At 49.2% G+C, this 27,648-nt stretch overlaps 1 protein-coding gene across 30 annotated transcripts in view; it reads left to right on the forward strand.

The window, feature by feature from the left end:
• SCRIB (scribble planar cell polarity protein) overlaps window positions 1-27,648 on the forward strand; it is a 212,188-nt gene that overhangs the window by 20,310 nt on the left and 164,230 nt on the right. For all 30 annotated transcript variants that reach the window (XM_032762915.2, XM_075063333.1, XM_075063340.1 and 27 more), the window contains 9 exons: window positions 11,861-11,978; window positions 12,534-12,612; window positions 14,138-14,227; window positions 14,995-15,051; window positions 22,264-22,327; window positions 23,636-23,710; window positions 23,802-23,946; window positions 24,185-24,303; window positions 25,536-25,735. In XM_032762915.2, the coding sequence (XP_032618806.1) occupies window positions 11,861-11,978; window positions 12,534-12,612; window positions 14,138-14,227; window positions 14,995-15,051; window positions 22,264-22,327; window positions 23,636-23,710; window positions 23,802-23,946; window positions 24,185-24,303; window positions 25,536-25,735 (947 nt within the window). The remainder of the gene's footprint in view (window positions 1-11,860; window positions 11,979-12,533; window positions 12,613-14,137; window positions 14,228-14,994; window positions 15,052-22,263; window positions 22,328-23,635; window positions 23,711-23,801; window positions 23,947-24,184; window positions 24,304-25,535; window positions 25,736-27,648) is intronic.

Genomic DNA, 27,648 nt, shown 5'->3' on the forward strand with positions numbered 1-27,648 from the left:
CAGGAATAGAGCTGTATTAATCGTGCATCTGCCCATATTCTAGCGTTGCTGAGCTGCAGCAGCGTGATTGACGTGCTGCGGCCTAGCAAAGCTTCTGAACATTAACAGAAGTATCAGAGTTGACCGTGTGCAGACTCTTGCAGAAATCATGGCATCAGATACACTTGGATCACAGTTAGTTGTTTTTCTTTGCAATCATAAGACCTAGAATCTTAATTTTTTGTAAATGGAAGCTGAGATGCTGCAGAAGTTAATGGCACACACCAGAGAAAACTTTGGACTTGCTGCAGGAAATAGAAAATCCAATTTCCTGCCATTGTAACTAGTTTTTATTTTTATATGGCTTATTGTCAAAAAAAGTTTTAAATGAAGTTCAGCTCTGACTCTGAGAAATGGATGTGCTGTCATTAAATACTGCTCTTTCCTGAATGAGAAATCGTGTGCAGAACTGATACTTGTCCACAGCAGTGGACCTTTTTTTGTGATACTTTAATTGGATAAGGACAAGTGATAGCAAACTGCATTATGCTATGAACTGAGATAAAACATTTTATGTACAAAGTATGTACAGTTATTTTGTAATGCGTTTACAGTCAGATCTACGGCTGAAGCAATACTGACAGGGCTTTAATCATTGAAAACTGTTCTGATAAGGTCTAGTCTACAGGGTGAAGTTTTACTGGCATGTTGTTAGATTCTCCTGTCACTTGGAATGAGGAGTGTTCAGCTAGTATTGACTGAAATTCTGGGTTTATTGGTTTTTATGGCTTCTCACGTGGGAAGTGAGTCGGATCCTGAATTTGCAAATGCAAGTGCATGTATTGCAAGTGTAGTTGTTGGATGGGAGGGTTTGAGGTATTGGCCTTATGATGTGTTCTCTTCTCTTGCAGAGACCTCAAAAGTGGACACAGCCTCATGTTGCAGACCTTTCCATCTGGATCTGTCTAGTACAATGTGTTCCCAGGTTTTAATGTCTGTCTTGCATGCTTTGAGGTTAGCCTTTGCAGTGTCTTTATATCAGAGGATGGGTCGAACCTTAGAGCAAGTTCCTGTGCTTAGCAGGTGGTAGAGTACCGCTTTTGGTATACGGAAAACCTCCATGCAGACCATGTGTCTGACCCAGAAGTTGAGCCCTGATGAGCATATTCTCAATGCCAAGGATTTGGCACCTCTCAAGGACTTCAGTGTTAAGAATCCTGTCCTGCCACTTGATGTTGCAGATGGATTCTGGGCAGCGAAGGTGGAAGCTTTCTAGTTGTAGAGTGTCCATTTCTTGGAGCTGTAGAGGAGTGGGGCAGACTCCATGCTCCTTCCAGAGCCTGTGGGCAAACCTGCCAAATGCCAAGCTGGCATTTGCCAGGTGCTGAGTGATCTCATCCAACATGCCATTGTTGGAAAGTATATTGCCCAGGTAGCAGAATTGCCTTGACTGAGCTGAGGGGTGTGTTGTTAGTTGTGATGACGAGATCACAGTGCTCATGATGCTGGTGGTCTGGTTCTGACTGGTACATGACCTCTGTCTTTTTCAGGCTGATTGTGAAACCGAAACATTTTGAGGCATAGGCAGAGCTGTCCGCAATAAGTGGAATGTCCTTGTGTCTGTACAGTGAGGGGATAGTTGTCAGCAAATGGGAGCTCTCTTAGCAGCTGTTCAGTTACCTTGTTGCAGGCCCTGAGTTGCTGCACACTGAATAGACACCCCCCACCCCCAATCCAATCTATACCAGATGTGTACACCTCTGTCAAAGTCCTGGAATGCAAACGAGAGCATGACTGAAAAGACAGGAGCTGTTACACATCCTTGTTTCGTGCCATTGGTGACAGGGAAGGCCTCTGAGTCACCACATTCCATCATTGTGGCCATCACGAAGTGAGCAGATTACAGCAATAGTCTTCTCTGGACAGCTGAGTTTATGAAGGCGTTTCCATAGGCCCTGGCTATTCACCATGTAGAGAAAGCATTGGTTAGGTCAACAAACACCATGCATGAGTCCTTTTCCTCTTTGAGCTTTCTCTTGTATTTGTTGGGATGCAAAAATCATGACCCTAGTGCCACAATTAGCATGAAAGCCACACTGTGACTTTGGATACACTGAGTCTGCTAGGGGAGAGAAGTCTCTTGAGGACTGCCAGTACAAGGATCTTCCCCACTATAGACAGCAGTGAGACTGAACGATGGTTTTCACAGCTAGGTATGCTTCCCTTCCTTTTGTATAGACAGACTATGAAAGCTTTCTTATAGTCCTGGGCCATGGTATCCTGTTCCCAGATGGTCTTAAAGGCTGGTGAGTTTTCTGACCAGGTGAACACCTCCACATTTGTACGCTTCAGGTGGAATGCTGTCAGAGCCTGGAGACTTGCCTGTGCAAAGCTGCTTAATGGTCTTGGTAACCTCCTTTAAAGAGAGTTACACAGACAGCTCCTCCAGGACAGGACAGGACACTGTGGGAGTGAATTGATGGGTTTGTTGGATGTAATGGAGTGACAGTTCAGGAGACTATCAAAGTCCTCAGCCTAGTGCAAGAGAATATCACCTTTGTTTGTGAGCAGCTGATTACCATCTGCTGTGAGGACAGGGGCTGAACCACTGGATTTTGGGCCGTACACAGCACAGAGACCTTCATAGAAGGCCTTCATGTCATGCTTATGAGCCACTTGCTGCAGTTCTGAAGCCTTCTGCCCCCACCAGTGGTTCTTCATTAGCCTCAATAAGGCTTGTAATGTATGTGTGGCCTGATAATACCTGGCCTCCTTCCTTGTTGATTTCTTGATCAATGTGCAGGACCTGTGGGTAGTATGCCTGGTCTCCAGTAGCTACTCTCTCTCAGGGTCATTCTCATCGAACCATGCTGGTGTTACAGCCTGACACAGTCAAGAACCTTGGATGCTGTATTATGCGACATCTCTGAGCTTTTGTCAGATTGCCACGTGTATCAAGTTCTCTGGGTCCTCAGCTTGTGCAGTCTCCTGTGTCTGCTCCAACTTTTCTTGTTTGCTGGGGTCTTTCATGGCAGCCACATTGATCTTCATTGGCAGTTTGAGGCATCCTTTGGGGGCGCTCTGGTGAGAAGTGTAGCAACATGATGCTTCTCACAAGCCGATGGTCTGACCAGCATTTGGCATCTCTCAAACAACGGGGGTGTGACGCTGACAGACAGCTCAGTTTGGCGTCATAGGCCATTTCGCATGTGTGTGAATTTCAAAGAAATGTTAAGTGTATTAGTATGCATGGACCAATTTACTCATAAAAAGAATGAAGAGTACCTGTGTCACCTTCAGCTCCCAACTAAAACCTTTCCAGTGCATCATCAAGGATCTACAACCTATCCTGAAGGACAATCCCTCACTCTCACAGATCTTGGGAGACAGGCCAGTCCTCACTTACAGACAGCCCCCCAACCTGAAGCAAATACTCACCAGCAACCACACAACAAAAACACTAACTCAGGAACGTATGCTTGAAACAAAGCCTATTGCCAACTCTGTCCATATATCTGTTCAACGGACATCATCATAGGACCTAATCACATCAGCCACAGCATCACAGGCTCTTTCATCTGCACATCTACCAATGTAATATATGCCATCATGTGCCAGCAGTGCCCCTCTGCCATGTACATTGGCCAAACTGGACAGTCTGTACGCAAAAGAATAAATGGACACAAATGGACGTCAAGAATTATAACATTCAAAATCCAGTCGAGGAACACTTCAACCTCCCTGCACACTCAATTACAGACCTAAAAGTCGCAATTCTGCCTTAATTAATTAGTCTCATTAGAGTTGGTGTGGTAACACCCATTTTTCATGTCCTATGTATATATATCTTCCTCCTGTATTTTCCACTGCATGCATCTGACGAAGTGGGTTTTAGCCCACGAAAGCTTTTGCCCAAATAAATTTGTTAGTCTCTAAGGTGCCACAAGTACTCCTTGTTCTTTTTGCTGATATAGACTAGCACGGCTACCACACTGAAACCAATGTACTTGTCAAGTATCAGAGGGGTAGCCGTGTTAGTCTGGATCTGTAAATTTCCACTACATGCATCCGACGAAGTGGGTGTTCACCCACGGAAGCTCATACTCCAATACGTCTGTTAGTCTATAAGGTGCCACAGGACTCTGCAGCAATGTGCTTGTGTTAGTTTAGTTCATAGGGAATGTTAATGGCATTGCCTCCTCTTATCTATAAACCTGTTGATTGCTTATTGCATTACATTGTGTATGTCTCTGTAATTAAATAACCCGAGATCAGGGGTTCTCAAATTGTGGATTGGGACCCCCTAAAGGCTTCAGCTTTGGCCCCCCCTTCCCCGCCCGGGGCAGTGGAGCTTGGGCAGCGAGGCTCGGGTGGGCTCACTCTTTGACCCCTCCTGGGGTCATGTAATTTTTGTTGTCAGAAGATGACATAGTGCAATGAAATTTGAGTACTGCTGCCCTAGATCAAAATGCGTATATTCAGGTGTTAGAACTTCAAGAATACTAATAAATGATACTTGTATTGTTTTCACTTATCTGTCCCCATAAGAATGTAATGGCAGGCAATTGCATTAGATACGTCACTAACTAAATTACTTATGAATGCAAAAGAAGTAGAAGGCTAAAGTCAAAGCAAGGGTCGTTGAGTTTACAGATCAAACTGCGTTCCCTACTCACTGTCACCAGAGGAAAAGCCCAGGCTTTTCACAGCTTGCCTTCTGTGAACAAGATCTATAAATACTGGCTTAAGAGAGTGATTCTGCATCTCTGGACTGATAGACTCTAATGGTAAAATACTGAATAATTGGACAGATACACACAATTACTGTGGGGAACCCTGAGAGGCGTATAGAAAACTAGGTGATCACTGTGTGTGTGTTGTCATTTTTAATCTACAAACTTGGATTCTCCTGTTAATGTATTTTATCTGCTTTAACCTCTCAATAACTCATTTCTTTTTCTTAGCTAATAAAGCTTTACTCAGTTTACTAGAGAAATTGATCTCACCAAAGACAACGGTGGAGCCAGAGTACCAGGTTGACCTGGGGAAAGCAACTGGCCATTTGGTGTGGGAGTAAACTAATATGATGCAATATTTGGTAGTGTGAACAATATCAAAGTTTTATTTGTCTGGGTGGTAAGGTGGGCCGGAGAGCCTAAGGCGACTGTCTGTGAGTCCATGGTAATGCTGGTATAGTGAACCAGGAGTGCACGTTTGTTACTGACTTGGTGAGAAATGTAATTATAGAAAATATACCAGTTTGGGGTGTCTTCCCTGTTTTCTGACAGCCTGACCTGAGATTGGCACTCACTGTTGAAAGCCATACCAAACAGCATGACAGGGTGATGTGTACATCTTTCATGTCTTTAGACCGCACAGTTACATAGTCCAGCATGTGCCACTGTTTTGACCTGGGATGCATCCATGTTGTCTTATATTTGTTGGCAGACTGTTGGGAATAGTGAGATTGAACTTGGCACACATAAAGAGAAGTAGTTGGCCATTTGAGTTTGACTCTCCAATGTCGTGATGGCCTAGCACCCTGCTCCACGTGTCAGAGTCAGCTTCTACATGTGCATTTAAAATCTTCAAGTACAATGTTCTAGTGTGGCACCCCTCTGATGACCCTGCTGAAATCTTCATAAAACAGTTCCTTGACCTCATCTGTATGAGTCATTGTTGGCACCTAGCATAAAGGGAACATTTTATGCAGAGCGCTATAAGTCGGTCATTGACTCCATTGGGGAGTGAGTCATGCTTACAGGGAATGTCAGACTGTATGGTGAACCCTACCCCCAACTCTCTCAGCTCATCCATGGCCTTTCCAGGCTAGTAGAAGGTATAGCCTGCCCACATCTCCTCAAGCTGAGACTCATCAGTGAGTCTGGTTTCACTGACAGCAGTGTCTGTTACATCTCTTCAGTGTTTGGCAATGAGGGCTGTTCATTATTGGTAAGGGGTGTAGTTTTTTTTTTGCCAGCATAATTATGCTGAAATAACCCTAGTGTAGATGCAATTGTACCTGTATAAGGTGCTATATAACCGTGTTCACATTAGGTAGATAAATCCTATGCCTCTGTTTGCAGTTACTCTGCTGTTACACTCCATTCGCACTAGATTAATTTATCTATCTATCTATCTATCTATATTTATCTCTCTCTATGTATCTATATATCTGTATCTTAATGGTGTCATATAAATGTCTTTCATAGACTGTGGAATGCATCCTAGGCCTTTGTTTGCTTGTAGAAAAATTCTGTGTGAAAAATAGTATGTTCTCCTGTATTGAGGCTATAATTCACACACACAAGAGATAAACGTCCCTTTGGCATTTTCTGAGTCTTGCCAAGTTAGTTGTTTTTTGCATGAAATTCTGTAGCATCATAGAAATTAAGGACTGGAGGTATAATATATGGAGATATACCTATCTCATAGAACTGGAAGGGACCTTGAAAGGTCAAGTCCAGCCCCCTGCCTTCACTAGCAGGACCAAGTACTGATTTTGCCCCAGATCCCTAAGTGGCTTCCTCCAGGACTGAACTCACAACGCTGGGTTTAGCAGGCCAATGCTCAAACCACTGAGCTACCCCTTCCTGTAAGTCCAGTCCCTTGGATTGAGGCAGGACCAAGTAAACCTAAACTGTCCATGACTGGTGTTTGTCCAACCTGTTCTTAAAAACCTCCAGTGATGAGGATTCCACTACCTCCTTTGGAGGCCTATTCCAAAACTTAACTATTTATCTTCTCATAGTTAACTTTGCCTAATTTCTAACCTGAATCTCGCTTCCTAGAGTCTGTGGGGGAGGATAACCGATATAGCCTCTGAAATTCTTACTCTGACCTGAGGCCTTGGCTGAAGCTGACAATCTCATTTCTATTTAACACCTGTTTCCTTACTATTAAACTCCTTTATGCTAGTTAAGCTGAATTAAATAGCACTTATCGTTCACTATCATGAGGCTGTTAGTTTGCTGCTTTCCCCATGCCCTGTGTCTTATGGAAGTATAGGAGACAGTAGGAGTCTAAATTTATATAGGCACCTTTCATCTTACAGCACTTTACATCTTCTGTACAGCCTTAGCAAATGAGTGGCAATGCTTTATAGCCTCTCTAATACTCATACGTAGAAACTATACTACTTAAGGTCTGGTTTGAGAAACCTATACAATAAGCTGCATAGGTCTTGGCCTATTGACTGTGAAGAACTGACTTGAACTAGTAGAGGGAGTATTTCAAACCCTGCTGCTGGGAGACCTTAGCCAACTCCTCCAGCAGAGTGGACAGCTCCATTCATGGCATAGGTACTGTCTCCCTACTTTTCATATAATCTTTCTCCCCCTTATCCGGCCTCTGTAGAAGGCAGAAGACCTTGTTCTCTACTATGCAGTGCTGCACTAGGCCTGTATCTTACTGTGATGGGGCAGGGCTCACCACCTCGGTGCCTCCTGCTGGGAATTAGCTCTGGGTGCCGGTGCACCATCCTCTAATGGTGTCTCACCGCCATCACTTCTGCTCCAGCTCTAAGACCTGTGTCATAGAATCATAGACTATCAGGGTTGGAAGGGAACTCAGGAGGTCATCTAGTCCAACCCCCTGCTCAAAGCAGGACTAATCCCCAGACAGATTTTTGCCCCAAATCCCTAAGTGGCCCCCTCAAGGATTGAGCTCACAACCCTGGGTTTAGCAGGCTAATGCTATCCCTCCCCACTACTGTGGTATTCTCTTCTGGGCACAGCCGGGCTGTGTCCCACTCCACTTCTCCCAGCTTCCAGGGGAACGAGCTCTTTCTAGTCCATCCACTTTCCACTGTTGCCTATTGTAGCCTTTGGTCTAACCCCTCATCTCAAGGGGTAAACTGCAGTCTGAATACTGGCCATCCCCTCTGTGGCAAGTAGGGGGATGGGGTGGGGATGGGGGGGCCAGGACCCTCCTGCTACTAAGGGCTCTGATCCAGGGACCCTAGAGCCAGCGGCCACGTGCTGCCACTCCTTCAGTCCTGCCACCTGTTTTCCTGGGCCACTTCCCAATAGCCTTAGCACCTTCCCAGCCCTTTGCATCAGGGTCCTCAGGCTGGGGCTCCCTATTGCTTCCCTGCCCAGCACTGTTCTATTTAAGGCAGCCAGTCCTTCTCCTTTGCACTCTAGGAAGGGACTGACTTTGCTCTGTTGAACAGCCCTTCTTTTATATGGCCTACCCTGGCCCTGATTGGCTCTCTACAAGCCTGCGTCCCATTGGTTGGGTTTTGCACAGCCTCCCTGAGCGCTGCTTTAACCCTCCATCTACCTCTGTGGGGCAGTTGCCCCACCACACACCCTCCAACTTAGAGCCCCCGCCCCACTGTGTGGCCTTATCTCCCCAGTTTCTCCCTCAGCTGGGCCTGCATGATGTCTCTCTCCTGCCTCAGGCTCTCTACTACGAGGAGCAACCTGCTTCAGTCTTCCAGGGTCTGGGTCCCCACCCTAGCCTCCCTGAGGGCTGCTTTAACCCTCCATCTACTTGTGTGGAGTAGCCACCCAACCACATGTACTGAACAGTTTTGTTACCCCTGGCAGCCCTCAGTGTGGCTCATTCATGTCAATGACCCATTATGCAGGTGGGGGCGGTCACCTAGGAAAGGAGAGTCAGACCGAACGAAGTCAAACTCAGGCCCATGGGTAGTTGTCTAGGTAGGTCACTCAGCCTTTGGGTCTGTTTTCTGCTCTCCTTGTGCTTGCTGCACCCAGCTAGCCACCTGTGGCTTATTGGCAGACAGGATAATTACATAGATTAGAAGTCATTTGTGTGTGTGCGGTTCTGTATTGTAATGATTGAGACACAAGTCTGTTCCCAGCTCTACCGCAAACTTCCTGTGACCCTGAGCGAGATGCTTACCTCTCTGAGGTTATCTAACAATCATAGACAGATAGCTATAGAGTGGGAATGGTTTATACACCTCTACCTCAATATAACGCTGTCCTCGGGAGCTAAAATATCTTACCGCGTTATATTGAACTTGGTTTGATCCCCTGGAGTGCACAACCCCATCCCCCTGGTGCGCTGCTTTACTGCGCTATAGCCAAATTTGTGTTATTATGGGTGGCGTTATAAAGGGGTAGAGGTGTATTTGTATTGCAGTAGAGTCCAGAGACCCCAATCAGGAATTAGGGCCACTGTGTGCTACGCACCGTACACATGAGCGCTTGCCTCTTCATGGAGGCTGTTTTGAGAATCCACTAAGGGCCAAATTATGTCCTCCTTTCTCTTGGTGAGTAGTCCACTCTGCAAGTAATCTCATTCATTTAAATGGGAACAGGTGATGAGCCTTTGGAAAGGGGTCCCTGACATGTCTGCAGTGATTCAGGGAACACAGCAATTGCTGCAGCTCTGTAGCCCATCTAGTTCAGAATTCAGATAGCTCAGTGGTTTGAGCATTGGGCTGCTAAACTCAGGGTTATGAGTTCAGTGCTTGAGGGGGCCACTTAGGGATCTGGGGCAAAATCAGTACTTTGTCGTGCTAGTGAAGGCAGGGGGCTGGACTTGATGATCTTTTAGGGTCCCTTCCAGTTCTATGTCATAGGTAGATCTCCATATAAAGTACCAGCTGCAAGAAACTCCCAACTGGACAATGATGGAATCAGCTGCCTATAGAGAGAGCCTCTTGCTTCGCCCTATCTAACTCATTAGCTGTGTTCCCAGTCTCCTTTTCTGAATGTTGCTAATCTCTTAGTCTCAGAGGTTCCTCGTTATAATGAGCTGTCCAGGCTATGAGTATCTTTCATGATAGATTTCAGAGCAGTAGCCGTGTTAGTCCGATGAAGTGAGTTTTAGCCAACGAAAGCTTATGCTCAAATAAAGTTGTTAGTCTCTAAGGTGCCACAAGGACTCCTTGTTCTTTTTTCATGATAGATGCTTATAGAGTTTTCTATAGATGCGCATGTGCACAGTCTTCCTTGACTGATCATTTTGAGCATAGGGTATGTCTACACTGCCCACATTATGGCGCAGCTGCATGCAGCGCTGTGACATGCAGTGTAGACATGCTTTATTGCCAGGGGAGAGCTCTCCCGGCGATTTTAAAAAAACAAACACTCTGAATGAGTGGTGGTAGCTTTCCCGGTGAGAAAGCGCTGTCTAGACTGGAGCTTTTCAGCACTAAAACTTTTGTTGTTTTGTTTTACGCTCCTGAATAACAAAAGTTTTAACACCGAAAGTGGCAGTGTAGACACAGCTATAGTGACAAAAACCTGCATCTTACCTACTGCCCCTGTTCAGCTTTCAGTGGGTCATACTCCTGACCAGTCTCAAGGGGGTCCCTGAATGGCTGGCTGCCTCTACAAGGCTTGCTTCCTGCCCCAGGTCCAGCATACTTCCTCCCTCCTATCCTCCATGGCACTGTTCACAGGAATTGTTTGTGTGGGGGCAGTGAATGTGGTCTCTGACTTGGACTCCCAAATGGTTGGTCTGAGCCATGGCCTGAAGTGAGGGGGTTAGAATGGAAACTTCATACAGCCTTAGCCCTGCTGCTTACATTGTACACGTTATAGCCCAGCACCTAGTGCTGGGCTGGTGCTGTAGCTTATTTCTTTGGTACCCATGCAGAGCCAAGCAGGGTCCTAAGGGAACAGGGAATAGTTTTACAAAGCTCTAGAGAGCAAGGTACAGTTACCAGCTCAGTGCCCAGGCTGGCTCCCTCCCTCCTGAGTGAGTGGCCTTGTCTTGCAGTAGCTGAAACCTGTCCATGGCCTTCACAGGGCTAAGACAGTGATCCTGCTCAGTTGGAACTTGGTGTGAGCAGGTGCCCTTTGGTATGAGGGGGCCCTAATCTCTGGGTCCCAGACACCTCCCAGAGAATGGAGAATGTATTTAAAATAGGGCAGTGTTCCCAGAGACAGGGTGCCACCCTGAGAGGGGAAGGTGTAAAATGTAGCAAGAGACTCATCAGGCGCCTAGGTCCTGGCTAACAATGGGAGGTCTTGAGAAATTAGATAAATATTTCTGGGATAAGCTGTAAGCTGCAATGGCAAGCCAGGAATTGTTCCTCTTTTATAATGAGCGGCTCAGACCCCTACAACGTATGTAGGTTACAGCTGACATGGACTCTACAGGTCTCAGTCTGTTCTACCATAGTCCCTGAGAGCACTTTCTCTGCATCACATGAGAAGAGGAAACCTAGGGCAGGAATCTCCCCACATTCCTGTGTGGAGAACGATGTAGAAAAACATTGAGCTTCTCAGCAATATCCTTATTCTCCTTAACTGCTTCCTCCTACCTGTGGTGCCCAGTATCCCCTTGAATCTGCTTGTGGTCTTCCTGTTCCAGACAGACTGATAGCCTCTTGCTAATCTCTCTCCTTGCATCCATGTTACCTGCTATTCTGTATGCTCCTTTCTGTTGACGTACATGGGCTGGCTTTTCATGTCTATGTGGTATCTGCTGGCGACTTCATTAATGGAGACATCTTACGTGCCAGTATTCCTGTGATTTGCTGTGTGCCTGCAAAACAAGCAAAGGCGCTCCCTGCCCTGAGGAGCTTCCAGCCTGCGTAGAGGGGAGGGGGGTGATAAGGGGCTGTAGGATAATGGGGTTGGGGCCTGGACACACTTAATGACTCCATTAACTTCCCTACACCTCTTCTGGATACCAATGAGTCTGTTAAGCAGCTGGTCCCTAGGGCTCCTTGCTTGCTCCCTACTCGGATTGTGCCAGATAATTCTAGCTCCACCGTCTTGGCTGCTCAGTCTCACATTGCTTGTCTTCTTTGTGGCAGCTGCAGCTTTGAGAGGTGGTATCTCAGGAAGAGGCCTGGCAGAAGGAAGCTGCCCACGGCTGGCAGTTGTGTAGGGCTGGGATAAGTAGGTAGGATGAGATCCCTTGTGGAGCTGTTGCTGCTTTCTCCTTCCAGCCTTTCTTCCGGCTCCTGAACCTACGCAAGCTGGGCCTGAGTGACAATGAGATTCAGAGACTTCCCCCCGAGGTGGCCAACTTCATGCAGCTGGTGGAGCTAGACATCTCTCGCAATGGTAAGGCCGACCAGGCAGGGAACATGGGGGGTCCTTGTCAGGAGCCCAGTACCAGGCTCTTCCAGCACCTCAGTGCTCCATGGGCCACCCAATATCACCAGGACATCAGTGCCTGTGCCCGAAGGAGGATGTGCCCTTCAAGAGCCTCCTAGAGGGAACTCTGCTGGCCACTGCTCTTGTGCCATGGAGTCTCCATTCTCTCACTGTGTGACACGTTCTCACTGGGGCCTCCCTTGTCCCCACAAATTCAGATGAGAAAATAAGGTGTATGTTTTTAATAGTGATAGTAATTAACCACTGGAACAATTGATCAAGGGTGGTGGTGGATTTTCCATCACTGCTAATTTTTAAATTAAGATTGAATGTTTTTGTAACGATCTGCTCTAGGAAGTATTATGGGGAAGTTCTGTGGTCTATGCTATACAGGAGGTCAGTTTAGATGATTATATAGTGGTCCCTTCTGGCTATGAATCCATGTGATGGGCCTTTGCCCTACACTCTTATCTTCATGTGACTGGATCTTACTGTGGTCTTATTTTTTCCTCTTTGCTTCAGACATTCCAGAAATCCCTGAAAGCATCAAATTCTGCAAATCCCTGGAGATTGCTGACTTCAGTGGGAATCCCCTATCCAGGTAGGGAGGGGCAGAGGAGGGGCAGGCAGTCTCCTCTCCTGGCTCAACTCAGTGTATGGGGTGAGGAAGGGAGAAGCACCCTATTCTCTCCAGCTTGTCTTGCCCAGCAGCTCATATTGGACCTTCTAGAAGTAAAAAAGAAAGAGGCAAAGCCTGTGGACCCCCTTCCCCCCCCCCAATTCACTTGCTTTCCTGGCACCTTTGCTCACATTTCTTGGGGGGATCCTTCGAAGCCCTGCAGTCCTCTCCCTTTTGTTGAGACTTGCAACCAGGGGAAATGTTTGCCCTTTGCTTAGTGGTGCTGCTGGTGTTTGTGATGTGGTGACTTGTCTCTGCGAACTGGTTTGAGAACCCTGCCTCAACAGGACAGGCAGGAATGACTGCATCACTGCAGGACTTGGGAGAAGGGTCCATGTTCCTTTGTCAGCCCCTAGGTGCTCAGCTCTTGGTGTCCCTCTGGTAACTCAGTCCTACTGGCCCCTAGAACCTTTCTGTGACTCTGCTCTGAATTTCCTCCCTTTTGTCAGCATCTCTCTGCTAATACAGTTCCTGGAGCTGAGCACACGGTCTCAGGGAGTCTACACAGAACCTTCTGGAGAGGAACTCTTTCCCCTTCCTGTCCCATCCTGATGCCTTTGTAACCCTTACTCCTGTGTTCTTTTGGGACTCCCCTTCCATAGGCGCCAACTTTCCCTGGAGCCGGTGGGTGCTCATGCCCCTCCAGCCCTGCTCCGACTCCACCCTTTCCCCGCCCCCATTCCAAATCCCTGCCCCTGCCCCGCCTCTTCCCCAAACATGCTGTCTTCCCCTTCCTTCCTCCTCCGTCCCTCCTTGTGGCACAAGCGCTGGGAGCTAGGGGGAAAAAGTGGGCAGGCAGCACGTTCAGGGGAGGAGGTGGAGGTGAGTGGAGGGGCGGGGAACTGCCAGTGGGTCCTGAGTACCCATCAGTTTTTCCCTGTGGGTGCTCCAGCCCCAGAGCACCCACGGAGTCAGCGCCTATGTCCTCTCCCCCCCATTACAGAGTCTGAGGTGTCCACTTTCCACTTGGTGACATTATGCCCCAACCTCTCTTACAGTCTTTGGAGACGGAGACTCCCATTTCTCCTGCCCTACTCAATTTGTACTTTGTGGGCACCAAAACCTCTGCAGACTGTGCCCCTTTAAATCAGAGTTAGCTCTCTGCTGCCTCCCTGTGGTGCTGGTATGTGAGCATAGGATTTACCAGACAGGCTCAGAGTTGCCTCCAATGTGTGTGACTCCCCCATAATGCATCTGGGCAGTAGGTATTGTCATTTGTTTGAATGGGTAGGGCCGCAGTGAGTTCATCTCCCTATGTAAAGGTTTGCAGGGATAGAGATGAGGCAGAGGGGACTTGGGGTTGTTTGTGCACAACTGTAATGGTGCTGGCTTTGTCACTTCCTGTCAGGGATGGTCTATATAATGCTTAGTCCTGATGAGTGCAGGGGACTGGACTAGATGACCTACTAAGGTCCCTTCCAGGCCTACAAGTCTGTTTCCTCCATAGGCTTCCTGAGGGCTTCACCCAGCTGCGGAGCCTGGGCCACCTGGCCCTGAATGATGTATCCCTGCAGAGCCTCCCCAGTGATATCGGGAAGTGAGTGCACTTATGCTTCTTGCTAGTTGTGTGGGGAGTGCAGGGGAGGGGTGGGCAGGAGGAGAGCACCCCACCATTGTGGAAGGTGCCTGCACCATGGGTGAAAGAGCTATTTATCTGAACTCCTTGTGGACTTAGGAACATTAATGAAGTTATCCCCCACACAGTCCAGCAGCTGAGTTAGGATCATTGTTCCTGTGTCCCAGATGGCAACTGCCGCACGAGAGGGGAAAGGACTTGCCCACAGGGAGTCTCTGCTGGAGGCAGGGATTGAACCCAGGCCTCCTGAGTCCCGCAAGACCATCTTCCTCTCTAGTGCACGTACACTCCTTGCTCCCCTGCAAGTAGCTGCAGTCAGTTCAGTGAGACTCTCAGCATGATGAGCTCTGAATGCTTAGGTAGAACCCTCAGGGCCCTCTCAGAAGGGGCATGACATTCCTTCCCCCAGGGTAGGGCATCACCTTATGTGTGGGGTTTGGTCTCTGGGATGTCGGCTGCTCCATAGGCTGATGCCATCTCTCTCCTGTCCCCTGGACTGGGAACAGCAACCTCCATGGTGTTTTGATAGTAAGTCTCCATCGGCCCCGATAATTTTAGGACGTCTTTATTTCAACCCCAGCCCACCTCTGCTACTAGTGTACACAATGTAGCCATGTATACAAAGGGCTGCCCTGAGGGAGGGTCTGAGCATCGGAGTTTGTCCCTGAAGGCCCCCCTCCTCCACTCCCAGTGACTCTCTGGCTTCCTCGCATCTTTTTCTCTTGCAGTTTGGCAAATCTGGTGACTCTGGAGCTGCGTGAGAACCTGCTCAAATCCCTCCCCACGTGAGTGTCCTGTTAGGTGACTGTGGGACCTTCCTGGCTGCTCGCCTAGGGGAGCCTCAGGGGCTGACCATCTGCAGTGCAGAGCTGAGTACCCTGGCTACGGGGCCTGCAGGGCTTTGAATAAACAAGCTCTCTCTTTCGCTGGATTATTGGGGGTGGTATGAGGAGAAGAGGTTTGTTCAAGGCATGAAGGTAGGGAGGGACATTTGGAATCTGTTTATCTGAGCTCATGATCACACTGGAGGAGGCAGTGGAATTGTGGGGCTGCTGCTTTGAGGTCCCTGTTGGAACTGCTGAGAACTTCCCTCATTTGTGAGTTAGAGTTAGCAGAAGGCGGTTTTGGAGGGCAAGGGATGATGATGTTTATGGGGGTGTAGGTGAGGGTTTTCAGTGCATGGTAAAGTAGAGCAAGGGAACTGGGGAATGTGGCGAATTTGTTCCCTTTTTGTTTCAGAGGGGTAGCCGTGTTAGTCTGTGTCAGCAAAAACAAGGAGTATTTGTGTCATCTTAGAGACTAACACATTATGCCCAAATACATTTGTTAGTCTCTAAGATGCCACAAGTTCTCCTCCTTGTTTTCCCTTTTTCTGGCACCTTTGCTTTTTTACATGCCTGTCCTGGTCCAGCAGCTCTCACGGGAGTGGAGGTGGAGGTGGGGGTGTTGGCGTTGGACTTCAGTAGAATACTGGCCTTCTCAGGCAAGTTGGGGGGTAAGACGCCAGCCTTAAAGAAGAGAAGTTGAGTCACCAAGAGTTACTGTAAGGATTTGGAGGAGGGGGTGAGTTGTGACTTCCCTACAAACAGTAAATTGCTTCATCAAAGGAGGAGACAGCTGGAGCACAGGTGCTGGCTGATAGAGCTGAACGTAGACCTGTCAGGAGCCCCGCTGCTGAATCTTGTCCCTAATCCATAGTAGCTCAACGTCAGCTCAGTATCTGCCTGCCAGTCAATCCAAATGCTCACCTGCATGTATCCCTTCATTCCTTTTCACGTGTGTGTGTGTGTATATGTATATATATATAGTCTATATGAATCCCACTGTGGGATGAGTATGTGCCGCATCCCTGTGAGATGAGTCTTTTGAGTAGCAATGCCTCTAGGGCTGCGTATGTGTCTTGTGCCTCCTGTTCTCCTCTGTGAAAGGATGAGGGGCAGCAGCCATGACTCTCCCTCAGTTCCTCCTTACTGCCTGGAGGAGAAAGTCTCTGAATCACCGTTTTCCTGATCTTCAAACTAGTCTTTTTCACGACTGGCTTGGTGAAGGAAATCCTTGCTTTCTTTAATTGGGATGTTCTATTAAAGAAGAAAGGGACCTACCTGTAATGTGGGGCAAGGTGCTTTGTGCCAACATGACAGACTCTAATCCATCAGGGTTCAAAACCTGCCCATCCTATGTCAGACTCGTCCCCCATCTTATTGATGGACACAGCTGTTGCCTCTTCTGTCTGGGACAGAGCTGTATCCTGGGTAGGTGCTTGTTGCTCTGGTACCTTTCCTGCAGGACCTGCAAAGCCAGGGTTGCACTTCCTATGCAACAGTGCAGGTCAGTTCAGACCCAGAGGAAATGATGACCACCAGAGTGGAGCAGAGCATTGGCCAGCACTTCTCAGGCAGGCACCACCCCCTGGAATTGGGCAGCAAAAGAGAGACAACGAAGAGGATACTGTCAACACTGGCACTTCCACCTTCAACACTGACTCCTTTGGTGCCAACAGCTTCAATGATAGAGTTGGCACCTGTGTCCAAGTCACAGAAGGGTGCTGCCAGGAGAGAGTTCCCCACGGAGCATAAATGCAGCTTCGTACGATATGTGGAGTCATTCCACAAGGAGCATGAAACATCACTCCTCCAAGGACAGAGCTTCTAAATTCTCTGCTGAGGTAGGAACAGTAGAAGATTACAATATCGGGGACCACAGCTGAACCAATGATGGGCCTGAGATGGGTCCTGGCAAAGCCCCCAGTGTCCCCTCCTATTCAGTGTCTGGCACTGGACCTGATGCAGAGGTCACCCCACCGTGTAGCAGCACAATACAAAGAGGGTTACTTCTCTTAACCCATTTCAGTTTACTCTTCTCTCCACTGTTAAACAGGGGTGCCTTTTCTTTGACTTTAGAGAGTAAACACAAGGACGCTTCTGGATGCCCCGTGCCAGGAGCTCCGTTGCAAGTGAGACAAGAGTGTCAGTGAGCCAGGCAACCTGAACAAGGCCAGCATCCCTATGGCAAGTCACCTTGGCCTCACTGGGGACTGTTGTCGCGTGTATCCTGGAGAAGATCACTTCTCACACTTCCAGGAAGATGAGATCTCACTGTCAGGGAGCGATGTTGGCCAAACCTCCAACACCAGAGCCTGCTATCAGCAGCCATGAGCTGGAGATAACAGAAGTTTAACACCAGTGACTCCCATCTCTGCCCGAGGAGTTGTCACTGCCTCATCACTCGATGAAGACACCAGCTACTACCCCAGTGGCTGACCACTTCAAAGCCTTCTAGAATCTCCTGACCCACGTAGCAGATACTCTGAATATGAGTCTTACGTGAGAAGTCCCACAAGCTGTTTGATATTCTCAGCTTGACTACTTTGACAAGGATTTCCCTCCCCATCTGTAAGGGCATACTGGAGCTAGCTAAGGGACTTTGCAAACCCTGGCCTCTCTCCCCATCTCCTTTAAATGGGTGAAGGAAAAATACCAGGTGCCCCCAAAGGGCTTTGAACACTTTTACACCCACCCAGACCTGGGATCCTTAGTAGTGTCTGCATTCCAGGGGAAATCCAAGTCTTTGGAAGGTACTTGAAAGCACAAAGACCCAAAGAAGTTAGACTTGTTTGGGAGCAAAGCGTACTCCTCACTTCAGCTCCAAGTGGTGAACTACCAGGCCTTGTTCACGAAAAATACAACTGCCTAACGTTGGAGAGGGTTGCTCCCGTCCTGTCGAAGATCTCCCTGTGCTCCTGCAGGGGAGTTAAAAGGCCAAGGGGTCACTCAAGTGTCACTGGCAGCAGCCATGACACATCTGATACAGCCATGCTGTCAGTGGCCAAGGCTGTCACGCTGTTGTGGCTGTTAGTGTCCAAGATATCCAAAGAGATGGAAGTCACCTTCGAGGGCTTGCCCTTTGAGGAGAATGGAGCTCTGTGGTTCCTGAAAGACTCAGGGCTACATTAAGGGTCCTTAGGGATTTGCACTCTGGATCCCTACCAAATCACGACCACTGCAAGATTCTGCCTTTTGAACTCTCCACAGCACCATGAGTCTTCACAAAGTACCTAGCAGTGTTAGGGGAACACCTGAGGATACAAGACATTCATGTCTACCCTTTCCTGGATGACTGGCTAATTAGAGGTAGGTCCCAGCAGGAGCCCGCAACAGGCCTATCTTACATTCTCTCCAAGTTTGCCCAGCTGGAGCATCCAGTGAACTATGAAAAATAGTCTTTTACCCATCGTGGATGATAGCTCATAGGAGCTGGGATCAACTGCAGATCAAGGAGGGTATAGCTGCCTGAAAAGAACAAACCTCGCTATGATTATATGGACTTATCTTTGGCTGTTAGGCCATATGTGATGCTGCTTGTCAGACTTCACTCAAGGCCCCTCCAGCTCTGTATCAGGTCTGTCTACTCCCTGGCCAGACCTGGATAGACAGGAAGATCTCCGTGCCATCTCATGTCCTCAGAGTCACCATGGTGGATAATATGAGAAGAGGGGTGCCATTATTATCCCTGTTCCCAGCAAAGATTTTAATCATGAATGCCTCAGGGATAGGCCAAGAAGCCCAACTGGACCACATGCAGATGCAAGTAATTTCGTCCCTGGAAGACATGGGACTTGCAAGGCACTGGAATGCAGAGCTGTCAGGCTGGTCTACATGGCATTCCTAGCTGTCTTCCAAAACTCCACTGTACAGGTTCTGACAGACAGCACCTCTGTGAGTCATTACATAAACAAGCAAGAAGTCACCGATTCATTGCCCCTATGCCTGGAGGCCATCAAATACTGGGCATGCTGCCACTAACATAAGATGAACCCCCGTGACTCTTTACCTCCTGGGAGTCAGCAATGTCCTGATGGACTTCTTGAGCAGACAATCTGTGACCAGTCATGAGTGGAGAGCTCAATTAGAGAGTTGATACTGCATCGTTGGGGGGTTCCTGTGAGAGAGCTGTTGTCCACCAAGGACAACACAAAGTATTAGAACTTTTTTTACCCATAGAGGGCAGGATCAATACCAGACACCTTCCTTCTGCAGTGGAACCCAGGGCTTCTTTTTCATGCCTTTCTTCTGGTTCCCCTGATCCTTGGGGTGACTTCCAGAATCAAAAGGGAAGAGGCCATGATTGTTCTCATAGGTCCATGCTGGCCCAGGCATTTTTGCTGCAGGTGTACAGTTAACTGCCAGTCTAGCTTCCAGGCTACTCGTACCTGTTCTCGCAGCACCATGGTGAGATAATCCATCCTGACCTGTATCTGACGGCCTAGATGTTAGACGGTTAAGTAATAGAGATTGGGTCTTCTTTAGACACGTCCAGGAGATCCTAATACAGAGGAGGAAGACATCCACCAGAAGGACGTCATCCTCAAAATGAGATTCTTGGGCTATGTGCTCAACAGGGATGTGAGTTTTGATACTGCTGATGCTCGACAGCTTGCTGCATCTGGAACCCTCCATTAAGATCGTGGTTTGTCATCTGTACAGTTGTGCTCCATTTTCTCTTTTCTGACGGTATCAAAGTTCCTCAGGCCTTGTTTTGTACTTACCCATGGAACAAGACCTGTTCCTACCTGGGACCTGGCCTTTACTCTTTTGAGATGCTCGTGAGGAGATCCCATGACTGTCTATGTTCCAGCTGGGAACGAGCCTCCCAGCCCAGGTAGACAGACTTGCGCTAGTGGGGCTTGAGCTAGTGTGCTAAAATTACCTGCTCTGGTGGAGACTCTGGCTAGGCACCCATACTCAGCATAGGTGAGTGGGCCTGAGGTCGGGTGGCTAGCTAGAATCTCCGCCAGAGCTACAATAGCTACAGCGCTATTTTTAGCCTGCTAGCATGAGCCTGTCTACCCGAGCTGGGAGGCTCGCTGCCGTGCAGACACCCTTTGAGCCCCTTTCAGAATTCTCCTTAGTTCATCTCATTCTGAAGATGGTCTTCCTAGTCACTGTCACTTCAGCCAGGAGAGTGTGCACGCTTCAAACGCTTGTGGCTGACCCACCCTACATAACGTATCATAGGGACAAAGTGCTGCTGAGACCTCACCCTAGGTGGTCTCTCAATTCCAGCTTATGCACTTAGCCTGCCTGCTTTCTTCCTGAGACACCACTTTTAATCAGCAGCCAAATTGCATGTGCCGGGCATTTTCAGAGCCTCATGTTACTACAGAGCCGGAATGGTTTGGTTTTTTGTCTCCCCATTTGTTCCTGGTTTAGCCAACCATTCTAAGGGCCAGGCCATCTCATCACACAGGAGAGCTAAGCGCATAACCCAATGGATCTGCTACCAACTGGCAGATACACCTTTTCCGCTGCATGTTATGCTAACTCCACCAGAGCTCTGCCTGCTTCAGAAATGTGCCAGGTTCTGAGATTGCAAGGCAGTAATGTGTAATCCACTGATTTTTGTCAAGCATTATTCATTGGAATTAGCTGCCAGAGCAGATGCCAAATTCAAGAGAGCAGAACTGGAGTCCCTGTTTATTTGCAGCTGATGCTTCTCATTCTGCTGTTTAAAGGGGTGCGTCTTCCCAGTCACTTACAGTGGGATTACACTGGCATGCTTGAAGAGAGAATGGGTTACCCTGCAGTAAGTGTGGTTCTCTGAGATGTTATAATTGGTGTGGAACCCCCGACTGACCCTTCACCCCTGCTTTCGGAGTCCTCTGCTACCACAGGCTTCGAATTGGGAGGAGTCTTAAGGAGGGTCATGGCTGCTTTATGCCCTCTCCTGGGAACACGAGGAAGCACAGAGCCCATATGTGGGCAGCCCTGATGGAGGCTGCTGTTCCAAAGATTCCGGTCTCATAGGCATGAGGTGCCCGCGCATCCACAGTGAGATCTACGCTGACTGCAGCATCTCGAAGAACCATGGTCAGTTACTGCAGCAGAACCATTCTTCTCCTGTTGTTTTGGTATTTTTGCAGCCTGCCCTTTCATCCAGTCATCTCTTGGCTTTACCATGTACATGCAACCAGACTCTTAAGTTGGCTTGGGGGGCAGAGCAGCTGCCTGCACAGGAGTCTCCTTCCTGAGATGGTGAAAACTGAGCTAGTGAAAGCCATCCGAAGAGAATAAAAGGGCAGAAGAGCTGCTGAGGGCTGGGTGGAAGGAGGCTGTGCAGGTGTAAAGGAAGGAAGATCTCTGATCTGATAGGGTGTAATAGTGACCCATGTTTTGAGAATCAGAGAATGGGATGGGGATGTAGAGCCAGAAGTCAATGCAGATGAACCTGTTAGCCATCTCACTTGGAGTAGTTGCTGTATTGTCTAGTGCTGTGGGGCTGTTGGAGTGGAGACATACACACCAGTGGTTCCTGGCATGTCTAGGACAAGTCCCCAGGGATGCAGGCACTGCTCAGGTCCTTCTTTCACCCAGCCCTAGGAACTTGCCCCCACGGTGCTCCCAGGACCTGGCTCACAGGCAGGCTTCTGACAAGACCATATCCAGTGAACACCTTGTCCGCTGTCATCCCTTTGCCTCTTTTTCTGCAGCACGGTGCCCAGGGTGCTCTCACATCCTCTGTAGGGACAGTGGGGCTCCCAGTCTGGAGGGTAGGGAACTAGAAATGCTTGCTCCCTCCTCTCTCCTGTAACTCAGCTCCTTCAGCCCCTGGAGTGTGTGTCATTTTCCTTTGAGCTTTTTCCAGTTCTCTCCATTGTCCTGTTCTCAGGGCTCCACCAGGGAATAACAGACCAGCAGCAGGCCTGGCCTGTGGAACTGATCTGATCACATGTCCCTGTTCAAAGGAGGAAATGCCAGCATCACTAGCCCAGAGCAGACAGGACCTTGTTGGCTTTCGCCACTCTGATAGGAGTTGGGGCAGAGCCCCAAGTCACCTGAACCCCTTGGCTTGGAGGCACCATGGGAAGAGCTATCTAGACTGATTCTTTGGTCTCCTGGTGCAGGGGGGCATTCACAGTGGCATTGACTGGGGAGCTGGGGTCCCTGGTGCTAATCTCTCTCTCTCTCTCTCTCCCCCCCCCCCCAACCGATGGTCTGCAGTTCGCTCTCATTCCTCGTCAAGTTAGAGCAGTTGGATCTTGGTGGCAATGACCTGGAAGTGCTGGTAGGTGAAGCGGATGGGAGGGAGGAGGTGGAAGGGGAGGAGGTGGTTGGTGGTTGGGACAGTGCCCTGGTCCAGCTTTGGGGATGGATGGATGGGATCTGAAATCATAAGGAGCAGCTGGTGACTCCAGTGTGCCTGTTGCAGCCCAGTAGCTGTTCCCAGCATTCTGTTCTCTTGCTGTGTTGGTGCTGAATGTTGTTTTCCTCCATCCTGTTGCACATCTCGCTTCCCCTCACATCTCATTCCTGTTTCTCTGGATTTATGCCTCTCCAGTTCTGTCGCTTGCCTTTACTACCTATGACCTTTGCATCCCCATCCCAACCACCCCTTGTCATTTGCTTCAGCCCTGCTGGGCTTGCTTGGTGCCCTTCCCCTTTCTGGTTTGGCTTTGCCATTAGAGAGAGACCTCAGCAACTTCCCTTAGTATTCCTCAGTGGGTATATACACCCAATCTTAGCATGGCGACCCTGAGGGCTGCAGATGCTGAAACCTCCATCTAGGCCCTTCTACCCGTGAATGCTGGAGACCAACACAGAGTGCCTGGGTGAAACCTGGGCTCAGCTGCTCTTGCGTATTTGTAGCAGCCTTTGACTGAGCAGGAATCCAGGTGTGTTCTGTAGTTTCCACAGCTGCAGAGACAGGTGCCAGATTGCTGCTCCAGAACTGATTTTCCAAGAATTTAACCTCTTGGTGGTGGTGAAAACCTCCTAAAGTGGGAGCTACGTGAGGTGGTGCAGCTCTTTCTGCCAGAACCTGCAGATGACCTACAAGAATAGTTTTGAGACATGAACCACTTCTCAGTGAAGCGTTAACTCCAAAACCTAACTACTATCCTCAAAATGTCAGTGTTGTTCATTTGTTTCACTGCTGATCATTTTAGCAGCGACATCCAGCTAATGTGTATGTCCCTGTGGCTGGCTGGCGGGTGGTGGATAATGTTGGTGTAGTAGGGTGGTTGGTTAATATCGAGTTATCTCTGCCCTTTTCCACAAGCCTCTGAAGCCCTCCCTCACCCCTCTGTGGGACCGAACAATCTCAGTTGTCCCCTTCTAGCCTGCTCCTGGGGAACTTTTTCAGCCAGCATGGCCAATCTAGAAACCTGCAGCATGTGTCGGCTGAGATCCTCCCCAATACCTGGTCTTTCATGTCATGGTACCCTGGCTTGTTTACTTCCCCAGCAGACTGTGGTGACTGGCCTTGAGAAGGCGGCAGAGCTGCAGCATCTGTCGTTGCTGGATTGTGGTGATTTAGGTACAGCAGGTGCTCTCCTGTGGGAAGGGCCAACACTGTTTTCTTGTTCTGTCACAGCCAGACACTCTGGGAGCACTACCGAACCTGCGGGAGCTCTGGCTAGACCGAAACCAGCTCTCAGCCCTGCCCCCGGTGAGTACCCATTCCATGAGTGTTGCCTCACTGCTGTGCTCCCTGCTCCATCGCTCCCTTGAGCCAGGTGGTGTCTCCTTTTCCCTCCCAGGAGCTGGGGAATCTTCGACGCCTGGTCTGTCTGGATGTATCTGAGAACAAGCTGGAGCAGCTTCCCAATGAGATCAGTGGGCTGGTGGCACTGTCAGACCTACTGCTGTCGCAGAACTTGTTGGAATGCATACCTGCTGGGATTGGTAAGTGCGCTGCAGCGAGGGCCATCGTGTTTGCGTGGGTGCAGTATTACCCCTTTAGGAAGGGAGGTAGCCCTGGAGGGAGAGTATGGGGCAGGAGCAGGGGCCATGACATCCCGTGGATGGTAGCAGTGAGATAAGCCCTGCTGGGAGGGCAAGGGATGGATGGTTTGGCTGAGTAGTGTGGGCAGGGCCCATATCACTTGCTGGTGCCATCACGTTTGTTTCTCCCTGTGCTCAGGTCAGCTGAAACAGCTCTCCATCCTAAAAGTGGATCAAAATCGTCTGGCTGAGGTGACTGAGTCGATTGGGGACTGTGAGAATCTCTCGGAGCTCATCCTGACAGAGAATGTGCTGACAGTATGTGTTTTGGCAGTCATGCTAGTCCCTGTTGTGTTGCTTAGCTCAACCCCTTACTGCTCCATGCCAGTCTGTCATCTCTTTGGGCCCTGCCCACAGGCTGCAGCTCTGGGGGTTTCAGCTAGTACCACAGAGGGCTCAGGGCCCTTAACCTCAACCATGAGCCATAGTCTTCAGTGAGCTGTACCTTCTGGGCTCCCCTCTAGTGATGTGAAACCACAATCTATCTTCAGGAGACCCCGGATGAAGCTGATGTCATCTCATGAGTTGGCTGAAGAATCCCCTGGGCTCACCAAAGTGGATCAGCCTGAGTCCTTCTAGCTCAGTGTCCTGGCTTGGTCAGGGCCAGCACCAGATGACTGTGTACGGGTAGTGCCTGGAGGCCCCAATTGGGGACCAGGACCCCATTGTGCTGGGTGCTGGACAGGCACATAGTAGAAAATGGTCCCTGACCCAAAGAGCTCAAAATCTTAGCACAGATGGGTAAATAACACATGTGAGGGGAAGGACAAGGTGCTTCCCAAAGGCAGTGGACTCCCATCCTGAGCAGCTGGGGAATAACTTGCCCAAGGTGGAGATGTTACCTACTCGATGGGAGCTCCCCCCACAGCGCCCCCTGCTGGGACAAGCCAGGACTGGAGTAGCCAGGAGCTCCTCCCACAGCCAGTGCTCCTGCCCCTCTCCATACAGTGCCCCCTGCTGGAAGAGGCTGGGGCTGGAGTAGATGGGAGCTCCCCCCACAGCCAGTGCGCCTGCCCTGCTCCCCACAATGCCCCGTGATGGGAGAGGCAGTGATTGTGGCTGTGATTCAGAGGGAGGTGCTGATTTTCACCAGCAGTTATGAGTTGCTGAGGGATGTAAGTGTTGCTGTTCCTCCCCCTGCCATGAGGTGACAGAGAGCTAAACCTCTTGGCTAGCTTCTTGGCTTGGCTAGCCAGGATGCACAGGCATGCAAAACCATGGTTTGAAGTGTCCCTGGCTTCTGTTTGCCGGAAGCTGGGACTGGACAAAAGGGGACAGATCACTTGATGGTTACCTGTTCATTCCCTCTGAAGCTCCTGCCATTGGCCAATGTGTGAAGACAGGGTACTGGGCTAGATGGACCATTGGTCTGACCTAGTGAAGCCATTCTTACGTTCTTTCCCCTTTATTTTGCTCTGGAGTTGCGAGTCCCACTGTAGTGAAGCCTCTGGCATCATGGCTTCTGTGCTGTCTCTCCATCTCCCATCCAGGCCTTGCCAAAATCCCTGGGGAAGCTGACAAAGCTGACCAATTTGAATGTGGACCGGAACCGGCTGACAGCACTTCCCTCTGAGATTGGGGGCTGTGCCAGTCTGAATGTGCTGTCCTTGCGTGACAACCGCCTGGTGCTTCTGCCTCCCGAACTTGCTAACACCAAGGAGCTGCATGTGCTGGATGTGGCAGGGAATAGGTGAGTGGAACACAGGGCTGGACAGGGGTAGCCCAGACTTCAGGCATGGCCATCATAGAAGCCACATGGCAAGGAGGAGAACAGAGCGCAGGTGGGCCCTGATGTGCTTTGGAGGGACACGGAATATGGTGTCATCATGTGGGAGACCACAGAAGAGTTCAGAGGAGGTCTTGGCTGGGTGCTGTTCCTGTTCCCCACCCTCAGGAAGACCAGGGCTTTAAAAAGCCCACTCCTAAGTGACCAGAGGAGCTAGCGAACAGGAGCGGCTAACAGGGGAGTTTTGTGAAGGAGTTTGCGGGGTCTAGATCACTTAACATTCTTTAAACTTAAAGCCAACATCCCCCCCGCCCCAGATAAAAACAAAACAATGCCGGAATGAGCTTCAGGAGTAAAAAGAGAATGCAGGCAGAAGCCTAGCAACAGAGTGGGGGCTACCCAGTTTATTGCACCCAGTGCAGCATATATGATTACCTACCCTATGTGCAGGTGGCATATGTGTGCATTCAGTTCAAGGAGCTCCTGGCCCTCAGAGACCATGTACAGGTTTAGAGACCAGAGGGGCTGAGCTGGAGGAGCTAAGGGAGACAGAGAGGTACACAGATGAGACTTTCCGGGACGCAGCAGAATGTCCCAGCCCCGGTCTGACAGCCTCTGTGCTGTTGAGGAGTATGAAAGTCTCAGGGAAGGAGAACATCCAACTGGAGCAGAGGGAAATGATCCCATAGTTGAGACCCTCCTTTCAGATGATGTGGTATTTTCTTGCACTGAGGAGTCACCATGGTGGATAATATAAGAAGAAGGGTGCCATTCTTATTCCTGTTCCCAGCAAAGAACTCCAGCTATTAGGAAGAAACAGGTATTAGTAATGGGCAATTCGATCATTAGAAACCTAGATAGCTGGGTTTGTGATGATCAGGAGAACTGCATGGTGACTTGCCTGCCTGGTGCGAAGGTTGTGGGTCTCTCGAGACATATACACAGACTTATGCGCAGTGCTGGGGAAGATCCGGTGGTTGTGGTACATGTAGGTACCAATGACAAATGGAAGGATTGGAGGGTTCCTGGAGGCCAAATTTAGGATGCTAGGTAAGAGATTGAAGTCCAGGGTCTCCATGGTAGCATTCTCTGAAATGCTTCCAGTTCCTCGCGCAGGGCCAGTTAGACAGGCTGAACTGCAGAGTCTCAATGCATGGATGAGACAATGGTGTAGGAAGGAAGGGTTTAGATTTATTAGGAACTGGAGAAACTTTTGGGAAAGGGGGAGCCTATACAGAAAGTATGGGTTCCACCTAAACCAAAATAGAACCAGATTGCTGTCACTTAACATTAAAAAAGTCATTAAGCAGTTTTTAAACTAAGGGCTTGGGGAGAGCCAAGAGGTGTGAAGCAGCACGTGGTTTGGACAGAGACATCCCTTAGGGGAGGATCTATTAATGGAGATTCTCTATGTCCTAGTAAGGAGGAGAGGATGGAAGATGATGATAAACAGGTGGGATCTGATGAGAAGCAGTCAAATGAAAGAGTCCCATTGTGACAATGTGGTTCTGGCGGGACCCAACTGAGGTGCCAATTCAGGACCGATTGCTTAAACAGGGCAGTCACAGCCCAAGGCTGGGGTTTTTCCACCTCTAAGGCAAACCAAACCAGCCAGACAAAAATGACTTTGGTTTCACACCACTGGCTAAGCACAAGTCACACAACAATTTCCTTAGACACTCCAGTCTCCCCATATCACCACCAGTGCCACTTGTCCTGGGGATGAATGGCTAAGAACACCAACACCCCAGTAAAAGAAAACGGTTCTCTCGATCCCAAAGGACCAAGTCCCAGACCCAGGTCAATATACGCATCAGATCTTACCCACAAATCACGCTGTTGCCAATCCTTTAGAATCTAAAATCTAAAGGTTTATT

The sequence above is a fragment of the Chelonoidis abingdonii genome, chromosome 2, assembly GCF_003597395.2.
Source record: "Chelonoidis abingdonii isolate Lonesome George chromosome 2, CheloAbing_2.0, whole genome shotgun sequence".
In the NCBI taxonomy this organism is placed as follows: Eukaryota; Metazoa; Chordata; order Testudines; family Testudinidae; genus Chelonoidis; species Chelonoidis abingdonii.